This window comes from Sarcophilus harrisii, chromosome 3, assembly GCF_902635505.1.
Source record: "Sarcophilus harrisii chromosome 3, mSarHar1.11, whole genome shotgun sequence".
Classification (NCBI taxonomy): domain Eukaryota; kingdom Metazoa; phylum Chordata; class Mammalia; order Dasyuromorphia; family Dasyuridae; genus Sarcophilus; species Sarcophilus harrisii.
The window spans coordinates 166538622-166552335 of NC_045428.1; the positions used below are offsets into that span (position 1 = coordinate 166538622).

The 13714-nt window shown below is 35.2% G+C and overlaps 1 protein-coding gene across 4 annotated transcripts in view; it reads left to right on the forward strand.

Annotated features, from left to right (window-relative positions):
• TMCO3 (transmembrane and coiled-coil domains 3) overlaps positions 1 to 13714 on the forward strand; it is a 67264-nt gene that overhangs the window by 14759 nt on the left and 38791 nt on the right. For all 4 annotated transcript variants that reach the window (XR_004232859.1, XM_003765709.4, XM_023500463.2 and 1 more), the window contains exons 3-5: positions 4843 to 5022; positions 6263 to 6454; positions 8235 to 8363. Coding sequence is in view for 3 of the 4 variants with exons in the window: in XM_003765709.4 (XP_003765757.1) it covers positions 4843 to 5022; positions 6263 to 6454; positions 8235 to 8363 (501 nt within the window). In the remaining variant the exon portion in view is untranslated. The remainder of the gene's footprint in view (positions 1 to 4842; positions 5023 to 6262; positions 6455 to 8234; positions 8364 to 13714) is intronic.

Here is a 13714-nt window from a genome sequence, read left to right on the forward strand (position 1 = left end):
CTTAGAATTAGGAAAAGTTTCAGTTGATAGGTACTGCCTAGATAAAATGCATCCCACAGCACTGCATTCCCAGCTGTCACCCATGACCATGATATACTGGTGCTAGGACTGATGAGTGCTCATTTTTATCACTGTCCCAGAGACAGCCTGCAGCCTGTGACCTTTGCTCTTTCTTCTTCTGCCCTTCCCTCCAACTACTCACTCCTTTACCCATATGAAGACACAACCAGCAAAAGACTCTGATCTATGAATGACAAAAAAAGAGAAAATGCTTAACATTGTTTTTTTCCCCTTCCCTTAGATGCAGGTACTTGGGGAAAGCTGCAGTTACCTTCCCTAGTTGTGATGACTGCTGCTTCTATTTGGACAGTGCTTCTTAATCCTTCATTCTCACTTCTCTCACTACTTGAAGTGGTTTTGAACAAGTTACTTAACTTCTCTGAGCCTCAGTTTCTTCATCTGTAAAATAAGGAATTTATTTTAGATAGCTTGTAAGGTCCTGTCCAGTTCTATGAATCAAGTATTTGTTAACAACTGCTGTGTGCTAGGCACTTTGCTGGAAAAAAAAAATTAAATTAAATTAAAAAGTTCCTGCTCTTATGATTACATTCTTTTGAGAGAAAACAACACATGTGCATATGTAAGTATATACAGAATAGATACATGGGAGTTAAATCCAAAGTGGTTATGGAAGAAATCCATTAGGGAATTAAAAAACACTTCAGGTAGAAGATGTACTTGAATTGAGTCTAAAAGGAAGTGAGTCACAGCCTGGATTTTAAACAGTTATTTTTGCCTAAGTATTCTCCAACAGAAGTCAATCATCTTGGTTTTCTAGACTGGAAAATACTGGGACCTAGTGGCTCTTGAGTGATTTCCCTCTTATTCTCTTGAATCTGGGGCTACTTAAGGATCTACATCCAAATCATGTTTATAGAATTTACCTTTTCACATCATTAGCTAATCTATAACAAAATCATCCAAAGTCATAGGGGATTTAGAGAAAAGAGGACCTTTGTTTGGTATCTGGTACTGATGCTCTAGAAATAGGATAAGAAATCATTTAAGTCAGGCAGTGTTCAACAGTGGAAAGCTCACTAAATTTGGAATCAGAAGATCTGCTTCAAATCCTTGCTCTGCTATTTATCTATTTGTGTCATGTACAGGTCACTTTTTCTGAATCTCAAGTTTCTATAAAATGAAAGGATTGAACTAGATGATTTCCAAAGTCCTTTCTGTAAGCTATTCATCTTTATTTCATACATGAGGAAATTGATATTTAGAGAAGTTAACACCTATCTTACCTTCTTCCCAGGGTGGTTGTAAAGATTAAATGAAGTGATATACATGCATATATACATACATACACACACAGATGTGCATATGTGTGTGTATGTAGTGTTTTATGAATCTTTTTTTCTTGAATGAATGTAAAAAGCATTTATTAAGCACTTACTATTATGTGTCAGGTAGTCTGCTAAGCATTAGGGATACAAATATAAAAAAGACATTTTTTGCCCTTGAGTTTATATTCTAATAGGCAAAGTTAGCATATATTAGGAGGGGAAGTAGTGGATGGGGCATTGTGATCGGAGGAGTCAGGCATTATGAGTAGATAGGCAATTGATTCACTTATCCTTTTTCATGAATAAATTATTGTTAGTTATTACATGATAGAAAGTTAATTATAGTTGACATTTATAGAGTATTGAAAGTTGCCAATTACTTTTTAGTATCATTTGAGTCTCATGATAGATCAGTGAGATATATGTATATGGGGGGAGGGGAGGATAGTCAAGTTATCTTTACTGTGGAAGGGAAAACAGGCTCAAAAATGTTGTAACTTGCCCAAGATATTTTAGGTGTAACTAAATCTTTCCCTCCTCTACAATAGTCTCATATCTGTTTCTCCTTTGGATTCTGTCTCCCATGTCTATGGCTTTGCACTAACTATCCCCCTTGCCAGGAACATTCTTTCTTCATCTGACTCACAGAATCCCTCTATTCTTTGAAGAAGCAATTGAAGCTCTGCCTTCTCCATGAAGCCAACTCTTAGTGCCCTCCCTTTCAAATACATTAATTACTTTTTATTTATTTTCTTTATCATGTATATACTTATTAGTCCTCATCAACTGCCCAGTTAGACATTTCAAGCTGCTTAAGAAGTATTTGATGAGATATATTGTTCAGAAGTGAGCAAACTAGAAGGTACTGATGGAGATGAGTTTAGTTAACTTCATGGTTCCACCTTCTGGAGAGGTTGTGCAGTCTGAAATCCAAGTCACTTCCGATCCCTGAGACCCATCTTCTGGAGAGGAGCAATCTCACCCTCACTCAGAAATCCCAGTCATGAACTTGAGATTAAATCTTACCTATAAAATCTACTTATGGGCCATCCCATTGCTGCTGCCTTCCTTTCAATCAGTCTACCATGGTACTCTATCTCATGGTCTTTCTCCTTATCCTTATCTTTTGGGGGGAAGGGTTGAATGGCTCTGATGTAAACTCTGTCCTCTTTGGGGGAAAGGTTGCTCCTGACTCTCAAACCCTTGGACCCTGAGAGGGGTACACCCTTATGCCCATAAGGGAACTCTCAGATACGTAATCTCATTCAGTTGGAAATCTCGGCCTGGGGTATAATCATTCAAACTGTTCCCCAGCTCCAGGCCAAGACTAACCCAATATAACCAAGGGCTTATCAATGCAAAAGTCTTAACAGGATTTTGCCTACTGATGAAGATATCTTCTTCTCAGTGTAAACCATCTTTACTAAATTCCTAATCAGGAGTTTGCCTGCTAAGAAAGCTGTCTTAGCATAAATAAACCCATTCTTTGCTACATACCTTGTGCCTGTATTTATTGGACTTTGCGAATTTTTTCGGAAAACCTGTGCAATTGGCCAAGGGGATCTCTTATCCTCAATTCTCATACCTCATCAATGCCACGTGGTATCTCCCCTAACTCCACTTTGCTTCTCAACCCCACTTCCCCTCATTACAGCTAACTCACTCTTTTAGGATGCTAAGTCCCATTCAAGATTTAACCTGCCTGCTCAGGACAGGCCCTAATCTCATGGAGTTCTCCCTTTCTCCTGGGTAATTTTGAGTTCCACTGAGGAACCTGTCTATATGCTCTCCCACTCTATTTCAAATTTATCATTCTTGGTGTCTCTTGTATTCTTTCATTTTTGTCTGTAACTTCTTCCCTAATTAAATCTACCTTTTGTCAAACACCTACCATTGGCCAAATGGCCAATGTGAATTCTTTACATGCTGAACCCCAACTTTTTGGTGCCTACCATCATCTGATGTCTGTGATACCCACATTATTTGGTACTTTGTAGGCACTTAGAAAATGCTTGTTGGATGATTTTTCTTCTGTTAGTTACTTTAGTTCAGACTTTTATCTTCTCTGACATATACTGTCTTATTAATAACTTCCTTTTTGCACATGCTTGACATTCCAACATATTTTTCTATTCTTCTTCTAATTATGTGTCTTTTATTCCCATTTTTCATCATGGTTAGAATAGCCTCTCCCTACTTTTTCTTTCTCTACCTATTCAAAGCTCTCCCTTCAAAGCCCTATTTAGGTCCTACTTCTTCCATGAAGCCTTTCCTAATTACCTTTCTTAAGACTTCTGACTAGAAATTCTTTGACTTTTTCTAATACTTTGTTTTGAACTGCATATCCTACAGATATCTCAAACTCAGCACATGCAAAACAAAAATTCTAGGTTCTTCCAGACACACCCTTTTCCCTTCTGTCTTTCCAATCATCCAGGTTCTCCACTTTTAGTCTAAAGTCATATTCACTGGAGATATCCAATCAGTTATCAAATGTTATCTTTTTTTACCTTCATGTGAGTTCTTGTATGTGTTATATCTTCTGCTCTCCATGTACAGCATCTGATCACCTATCCCTGCTTCACCTCTTCTTATTACAAATTAGCCTAAATGCAGCTCTGACCATATCACCCTCTACATGTGTAGTCAACTTCTCTGGCTCCCTATTGCCTCTAAGATAATATTATCTGGCTTTTGAAGTTCTCAATCTGATTCTTTCCTACTTTTCTTACCATTTTCTTTTTGACTTCCATTTTGTAACTGAGCCTTAAATGTTGTTGTTCTTCACCTCAACTTCCCTGACTTCCATGGACTTTCTAAGGAAATTTTTCTAGTCCTTTAATTATTAGTACAACTCTAAACTTAAGTTGAATATATTCTGTATGTATGCTATGGTTACTTATTTGTATACATATTATTTCCCCCCATTGTAAATTCCTAGGGGTCAGGGATTGGTTTTGTTTTTGTTTTGTATCCACACTATGGGTAAGGCATAGCACCTGGCACATATGTAGTAAGTGCTTAACAACTAACTGGCTTATTGATTTTGTTGTATTATAATTATTTATTTACATGTTTATCATTCCTATGAGATTGTAAGCAGAGACATTGTCTTCATCTTTGTGTTTCTAGTACCTGGAATAATAACCTTAGTCCATCATTCACTTGTGTAAGAATTTATTGATTGCTTACTCTGTCAGGTATTGTTCCAGGCCCTGGAGGTAAAAATAAAAAAGAAATAAATCCCAACTTACCATGTGTCTACACTCTTACACATGATAGATTAACAATGGCCTAGTAGGCATTTGCCTAGGGAGGCAGTTGTTTGACTGTCTAAAGGGAAAATATTTTGGACCCTAAGTAAAACAAATCAAAGTAATTATTCCTTTTTCAATCACGGGTAAATGGTTTAAGATATTGTGAACAAGTCATTACCTTGGTTTTTATTGTTGCTGTTGTTTTAAATCTCATTCTTAATTTTCTAAAAACTAATCAGGAAGAAACAGAATATGTTGAGCTTCTGGCAGCAGAAAAACATCAAGTTGAAGCCCTTAAAAATATTCAACATCAAAATAAAAGTCTGTCTATGCTTGATGAAATTCTTGAAGATGTAAGAAAGGCAGCAGATCGTTTAGAAGAAGAAATAGAAGAACATGCTTTTGATGACAATAAGTCAGTAAGTAATATGATAGAAAAGATTTTAGGATTTTTTTTTTCATATATCTGAGTTTTCCACTGAATCAAATGAAATATTGTTTAGGTGGCTTTGTACATTCAAATTTATACTAGGTTTACTTACTACATTGAAAATTTAAATGTCTTCTATAGGAGAAGATTTGTTTGACTTCATCTTCCAAAGAATAGTATATTTGTCAACTTTAAAGACAGCTGAAGACATAGTGAATGGAGTGCCTAACCTGGAGTCAGGAAGGCCTGAATTCAAATTCAGCCCCAGATACTTACTTGCTATGGGACCCTAAACAAGTCATTTAATCTCTGTTTGATTCAGTTTCCTCAGTTGTAAAATGGAGATAATTATAAAAATACACACTTTGCAGGGTTGTCAGAATGAAAAATAGAGTTCCTGACATATGGTAAGTAGGCTTTATATAAATGCTTATTCCCTTCCTTTTTGCTGCTTTTTTCAGCAAATATAGTTAGTCCCATTTATCATAAAATACATATTAAAAGACCATTCCCTCTTTCATTTACTCTTTTTACATAGTCTTAGTGGACAGATGACCCATTCCATATATATAGTATGGGAACCATACTTTGGAGAATAGAGGGAAGATCTGGGAAATAGGAGTAATACACAAAAGAGAAAGATGACAGGATATAATTTCAGTAAAGACCTTTAGCAAGAATTCATGCCAATTTAAAACTAGAAGTGCTACTGAAAACTGACTTTGGACCTTGAAATGTGTATATGATATATGAAATCTGGCCTTTGGAGGTAGTGGTCATTGGAAAGCATAGTAAGGAAAAAATGAAGAGAGGTGAAAACCTACAAAAATATTTTTGAAACTGAGTGATTTCAGTTGAGAAGAAAACTCGACAAATATTTTAAAAGCCTTTAGCCTTGTTGAATATATCATTTAGACCCACCAAAGTAGATGATTAAAGAAGAAAACATTTGGAGTTTTTGTAAGTTTCCTTTAATTTTATTTTTTAACTTTAAAGTTGTGTTATTAATTGTTTATGCTGGTACATTTTTTAACTCAAGTTCAAACCTACAAGATAATTAAACTTATTTTTAATAGTTATATGGGCGTTAATCTTTCATTACCATTTTCTCAATTTTCTACCTGAAAAAAGTATAATTTTTTTTTTACCAAAAAATGAATGCTTATCATTGAATTCTAAAGAATTTTAAATGCACATTACTGATCATTGTTTTATTTTTTTATTTATAGGTAAGAGGGGTCAATTTTGAGGCAGTTTTGAGAGTAGAAGAGGAGGAGGCCAATTCTAAGAGAAATGTATCAAAACATGAAATAGAAGATAATTTAGGTCTTAGTATGCTGATTGACTCCCAAAACAATCAATATATATTGACTAAACCCAGAGATTCAACAATTCCTCGAGCAGATCACCACTTTATAAAGGTAAGATTTAAAATACGTTTTTTTTTGTTTTTTTTTTTTAACAACTGTATACTAGGGGCAGGTAGGTGGCATAGTTGATAGAGTCCTACCCCTGACGTCAGGAGGACTTGAGTTCAAATCTGGCTTCAAACACTTAACACTTCCTAGCTGTATGATCTGGGCAAGATACTTTACCTGAATTGCCTCAAAAACAACTCTATACTAGTTCTTCTAAATTTTATTAGTGTATTGCTAGGCTTCATTATCTAGATAATACATAAAAGAATTAGAGATTTTCCTCCTATTGTGGATGATTCTGACAGAGCAGTAAACCAACTTTTTTAAAGGTATTAAATACACTATACATATTGCTTTTTCTGACTACTCTTTCTCCTAAAAAAGTGATGAGTAACTTATTTTGCAAAATGAAATTTCATTTTTGAAAATTTTGGTTTATCTAAAATAATTGAAGGCATTCTAGAATCATCAAGTTGAGATTGTAAAGTATTTATATTATTCAAAGATTATATTCTTGGTAAGAATAATATACAGCGGGGCATCAAGTTGATATATTAGACAGAGTAATGATCCTGAAGTCAAGATGACCTGTATTCAAATTTAGATTGTAAAGTATTTATATTATTCAAAGACTGTATTGAAGGATTATATTCTTGGTAAGAATAATGTGCAGTGGGTAGTAGATAGAGTAATGATCCTGAAGTCAAGATTACCTGTATTCAAATCCAGTCTCACAATTGTCAATGCTGTAAAGTTACCCATATATATAACCTGTAAATAAAAGGCTATTAAAATAAAAAATAAAATAAAATAAAAAAAACAAATCTAGCCTCAAATACTTGATAAATTAATATGACATCATCTCGTATGGGTAGTCATCTTAATAGCTCTCTAATCAATTCACACTTTTACTTATCATAGTGACTGTTCCATACATTTTCATATCTCTTCAAGTGGCCCATTATGTCCCTTTCTTCTGAGAACCTCAGTTTATATTTCAATGAAAACAGTCATGAAGACTGTTCACAGAGGACTGCCTCTTTATCTCACCTCACTTAAGCATTGTTCCCTACAATTTCCTTTTTTAACCTTTTCTTGCATGAAAAAGTAGCCTTTACTACACTTTAAGATGTCCCAAACAGTATTGGCAAGGCAAGCTCAGGAAAGTGTAGAGCTGGATAAATAAATGGAAAACAGCAAATAGCAAAGCTCTGAGGATATTCAAAAGCAATGGCAGGGCATATAATCGCTGACCAAGAGAATAAAGGATTCAACAATGAGAGTAGATTGGGGTTTGAAAAACTTCCCAGAGGCAAGGATAGTAGGGAGAAGGATGTCAGAAATGAGGTGTCCCGTGAGGGTTGGGGAAGGAAAAAGACTATGATTTCTCCCTTCTGACTGCTTGTTAGGAGGAAGCATTTGACCAGAAGCTATGAGAAACAGTAGTTATATGACTATTGTTGAAATATAGTGTGCATAAGATAGTTTTTCTTGAAATCCTTAACTCATACTGAAAAAGATAAACTTTAAATGTAAGCATACCTCATTATGTTTGAATGTAGTAATTTTAGGAAAACAAGTAACAGAACAAGTTTGGACTTGCTTCAAAAACAAAATAAAACAAAACAAAACAAAAAAACACAACAAACCCACCCTCTGTTGAGTTTGAACCAGTGAAAAAGAAAGTTAATAATGTTCCTCATTGCCATAGTACTTTACTTAAAGTGAGCATTCTTGTTCATTCAACAATTATTTTAATTTTTTAAATATATTCCTTTTTTAGGACATTGTTACCATAGGAATGTTATCTTTACCATGTGGTTGGCTGTGTACAATGATAGGATTGCCAACAATGTTTGGTTACGTTATTTGTGGCGTACTACTGGGACCCTCAGGAGTAAACAGTATTAAGGTAAGAATAAGGTTTACATCTGTTTGATTTGAAAGGATATTTTAGAGATGGTTAAATACCAAAAAGAAATTTGCACCTGAACTCATAAAAAAAAATTTAGTTTCCCTTAAACTAAATCAATGTTAAGGTGGTATTTTATTCTTTTATGTTTTATTCAGAAGAAATCCTTCCAATGTTCCTGCTTGTCAAATCACCCAATTCCAAGAAACAACTGATTTAGAGATTTCAAAATACAGTGATTTTTAAGCATTATTTAAGTAAATTCTAGATTTTAATTGCATTGAATATTAGCCTAGAAGGAGAGAGCAAATAATTAGCTCTCCAAAAATTATCTAATAGACTTAAAATTCTTTTGTTGCTTATGCTGAATATCTCTATACTACATTTATTTTTTCATATAATGTTGACAGTCTAATCATTTAAAAAAATTTTAATAAGTACCTGCCATGTGCCAGGCCTGTAGTAGGCTTTACAAAAACACAAAAACGAAACACTTTTTACACTCTAGGTACTTACTTTTACATTCTCATGGGGTAGACAGTATCTTCATATTTTAGTACTGTGTTTTGTGTTTTAGGCACAATTCTACTAGAAATAATTTTATTTAATATTATTGTAATATGCAAGCCATTTCTGTCATAGTGAAAAGTATCCAAACTGGCATAATTCTTACATTCCTTCCAACAAGTATCTGCATTAAGACAATTTTAGACAACATAAAAATCTCAAAGAAGAAAATCATATGACAAAATACCATTTGGAAATCATATTATAGAATTCTTGAGTAACAAGGTCACCATTTCATTCCTGAACTAATTCCCTTCTAGAAATCCTGAGGTGGTCTCCTAGAGATCAGTATCAAAATCTCTTTGGAATAAAAGAAGAATTCCCCTAGAAGAGAATAGAAGGTATTTTTTTTTTTTGGAGGGCTGGATAATGGGATAATCCTCCAATAGATAAAGAACAATAGAAATTCTTTTTAGTCAGTTTTCAGTTTCCATCTTTAATTCATTTCCTCAATCTGTCATCTTCAAACAGGGAAGTCTGGAAAAGGACGTTTTGGGCTTTTTTTTAAGATCAGATTTAAATTTTTAAAAAGTTTTTTAGATTTAAATAGTATTTCTTAATATTATCACCTTTACTGAAAAGGAGTTTTTCAATAATAGGACAGAGCACATCAATAGACACAAAATTTTTTTGGTGCTTTAAAATATTTTAAAAATCCCAGTTCTTAAATATATTTCCACAGTACACATACCACCCCACTTTTGTGGTATTTGCACAGTTTTTTCAAAGCATAACTTTGTCTGTTTTAGGATATTAATTTTGTGCCAACTAGTCAGTAGCAAGATACATTATTCTAGTTTATCCAAAAAGATGCAATGACAAGACATTTATAATAGTATGCCAAGTGACATAACAGAGTTGAATCACGTATCATGTATCATGTTTCATTTTCTTGCATTCATTATATTAAAGCAAAAACAGAGAACTACATATTTTGGATAAACTAGAATAATGTATCTTGCTAATGACTAGCTGGCACAAAATTAAGCATTAATATTAAATTAAGCAAAATTAAGAATAGCATTTAGGCCATATTAATATGGCCTAAATTGATTAGATCACTGCAAACTCTTTCTTCGATTCAAATTGTGTAGACTTGGGTCAGAAAATAAAAAGTATTTGTTCTTCATTTCTGCTTATTTTATTTGACTCCCACATACTATCACCATTAGACCTCTGGGATTATCTGTAGATCATTACATTTTTAAGACAAGCTAAATCATTCTGAGTTTTTCATACAGTATTACTGTTACTGTGTAATGTTCTCCTGGTTTTGTTAACTTTATTTTGCATCAGTTCATATAAGTCGAAGTTTTTCTGAAATAGAAGAAGGAAAAAACCCATTGCTCCCGCTCGGAGTAGCCAAAGAGGGAGGTCTGATATTAAGGAGGAAGGCAATGAAGAGATTAATGACCATATCCCCACAGGGCATGGAGACTTAAGTGAGCAAGGGTGTGGTGACTTTCCACCTCAGGAGGCAGCTTCAGCTCCACCTCAGGAGCAAGTGATTGAATCTCCTCCATCAACTCCACCCTCCAGGATGGAGGGAGGAGGGGCAGTGACAGCACCAGCACCTCCCCCCCAGCATCCCCAGTATCCAATTATGAGTAGATTACAAGAGGGCTTAATGAAGGCCAAAGAAAAGGGCGTGGACGTCAGGGAGCTCCAGCCACATATATTTCCTGTAATTTCCCAGTTTAATGCCTTCACCCACCAAAATCGTCATTTCCTGTACAACACATCAGGACTTGCACAGAGAGTGGGCAGGGACCATTCTTTATCCAATCATGTATATTAATAGAGTATAGTCCAATTACTATTTAGCCTCATGTACTTGGGACCTCAGTGCATCAACTCAAACCTCAGCCCATTACATGAAATCATCCTTCTTTTCATTTATTATAGCATCCATCATATAGGTTCTATCATAATCATTTACCACAGCTTATTTAAAAGTTCCTCAGTTGTTGGACATCCCTTCAGTTTCCAGTTCTCAGTCACCACAAAAAGAGCTGCTGTAAATATTTTTGAACAAATGGATTGTTTTCCTTTTTAAAAGAAAATATCAGTGTGTTTATCTTAAAGAGTATGTTTATGGACACTCACATTCTCAGTTAAACTTACACAATTCCTTCCAGAAGGTTATTAATCAGAAATAAATGTAGAGTTGTTGCTGTTATTGTTTTCTTCTGGAGGTGATAGACACACTATCAAAAAGTCAGTTTCTTCACCCTGAAGTGATACATCTTCCTTGTTTGGTCAGGGGAATTGTTGCTAGCACATTTACTCTATTTTTGCTTAAAACTCTGTAATTCTTTTCTTGTTCCCTGTTACTAAGAATCCACTGACACTGAGGAAGTATTTAGTGACTAATTTGGGTCAAACACTTCAAAATGACCAAAAGAATTCTTGAGCCAAGAGGTCAAGCACTTGGGGAGATAGTAGGATAGAAGAATCTTGTGATCTTGTGGTCACATTCTTTTTTCCCCCCTCTTTATTAAAGCTTTTTATTTTGTAAAACATATGCGTGGACAATTATTCATCATCAGCCCTTGCAAAACCTTGTGTTCCAGTTTTCTCCCCCTTTCCTTACTGTAAGAGGACTTGCCAACCCCCCACCAGCCTTGGACATCGCACAGGGCACAGCTCAGGTAAACTGAGGGTAGCCTTGTAAGGATGAACAAGATGGCATTGGGAGGAAGGGGTCCCACTGAAGAAGCAACATGGCAGTTCCCAGGAGAGGTGTGCTGAACCTTGGAGGGAAGAACAATGACTATATCCTTATTAGGAAAGGAATGCTCATATTATAGCTACATGTAGCTTCCTGTAGAGAATCATGTATTTACTATAGGTTAAGATGTGCTTACGTATGATATAGGAACTAGAAGCAGGCACCGAGGAGATAAAAGGACTTGCGGTCTTGGAATAAATCAGAGTCTCACACCACCCTGGCTCTCCCCCTTCATTACTCACAGTTTTTGCTATTCAAATGGACAGGCACTACTGGTCACATAAGGCCTATTCCACTTGGGAGTTGGGGCCGAGATCCCCAAGACCCCATCTCCTCCCCTAGATGGCAAGTAGTCCAATATATGTCAAACAAATATATGTTAAATCCAATATATGCATGCATACATATTTATACAATTATCTTGCCACACAAGAAAATTCAAATCAAACTAGGAAAAAAAATGAGAAGCAAAATAAAATGCAAGCAAGCAACAACAAAAAGCGTGAAAATGCTATGTTGTGAACCAAACTCAGTTCCACTGTCCTCTCTCTGAGTGTATATGGCTCTCTTCATCACTGAATAATTGGAATTGATTTGACTCATCTCATTGTTGAAGAGAGCCACGTCCATCAGAACTGATCATCTCATAATCTTGTGGTTGTCAGGTCACATACTTCTTTACTGTGGAGGAACAACTCATTTTTAAGTCGGACTTCAGAACAGATTGATAGAAACTTAAAGAATTGACCAGCAATGAAAAAAATATCAAACTACTCAATTTTAGCAGATTGGGAGTTCCTAGATATCAAGCCATGGAAATGTAGAGGACTGGGAACAATTAATTTCCTGCTTACAGACTGGGCCACCAGTCTTAGGTAGTTTGCTGCTAGGATAAAGATAATGATATTTCCCTAAAACAAAGGGAGGGAAAGCATCTTATTACAAGGCTCATAGGCTTAGGAATAGAATTCTTTGTTAAGAGTTGTTCCCCCCGAAGGTCTTTATGACCAAAGCAGAACTAGAGATCATTACTGATCACAAAATAGAAAATTTCGATTATACCAAACTGAAAAGTTTTTGTACAAACAAAACTAATGCAGACAAGATTAGAAGGGATGCAATAAACTGGGAAAATATTTTTACAGTCAAAGGTTCTGATAAAGGCCTCATTTCCAAAAGAATTAACTCTAATTTATAAAAAATCAAGCCATTCTCCAATTGAAAAATGGTCAAAGGATATGAACAGACAATTCTCAGATGAAGAAATTGAAACTATTTCTAGTCATATGAAAAGATGCTCCAAGTCATTATTAATCAGAGAAATGCAAATTAAGACAATTCTAAGATACCACTACACACCTGTCAGATTGGCTAATAATTGGCTAATAATGATGATTGTTGGAGGGGATGCGGGAAAACTGGGACATTGATGCATTGTTGGTGGAGTTGTGAATGAATCCAACCATTTTGGAGAGTAGTTTGGAACTATGCTCAAAAAGTTATCAAACTGTGCATACCCTTTGATCCAGCAGTGTTACTACTGGGATTATATCCCAAAGAGATTTTAAAGAAGGGAAAGGGACCTGTATGTGCACGAATGTTTGTGGCAGCCCTTTTTGTAGTGGCTAGAAACTGGAAACTGAATGGATGTCCATCAGTTGGAGAATGGCTGAATAAATTGTGGTATATGAAAATTATGGAATATTACTGTTCTGTAAGAAATGACCAACAGGATGATTTCAGAAAGGCCTGGAGAGACTTACACGAACTGATGCTGAGTGAAATGAGCAGGACCAGGAGATCATTATATACTTCAACAACAATACTAGATGATGACCAGTTCTGATGGATCAGGCCATCCTCAGCAACGAGATCAACCAAATCATTTCTAATGGGGCAATAATGAACTGAACTAGCTATACCCAGAAAAAGAACTCTGGGAGATGACTAAAAACCATTACATTGAATTCCCAATCCCTATATTTATGCACACCTGCATTTTTGATTTCCTTCACAAGCTAATTGTACAATATTTCAGAGTCTGATTCTTTTT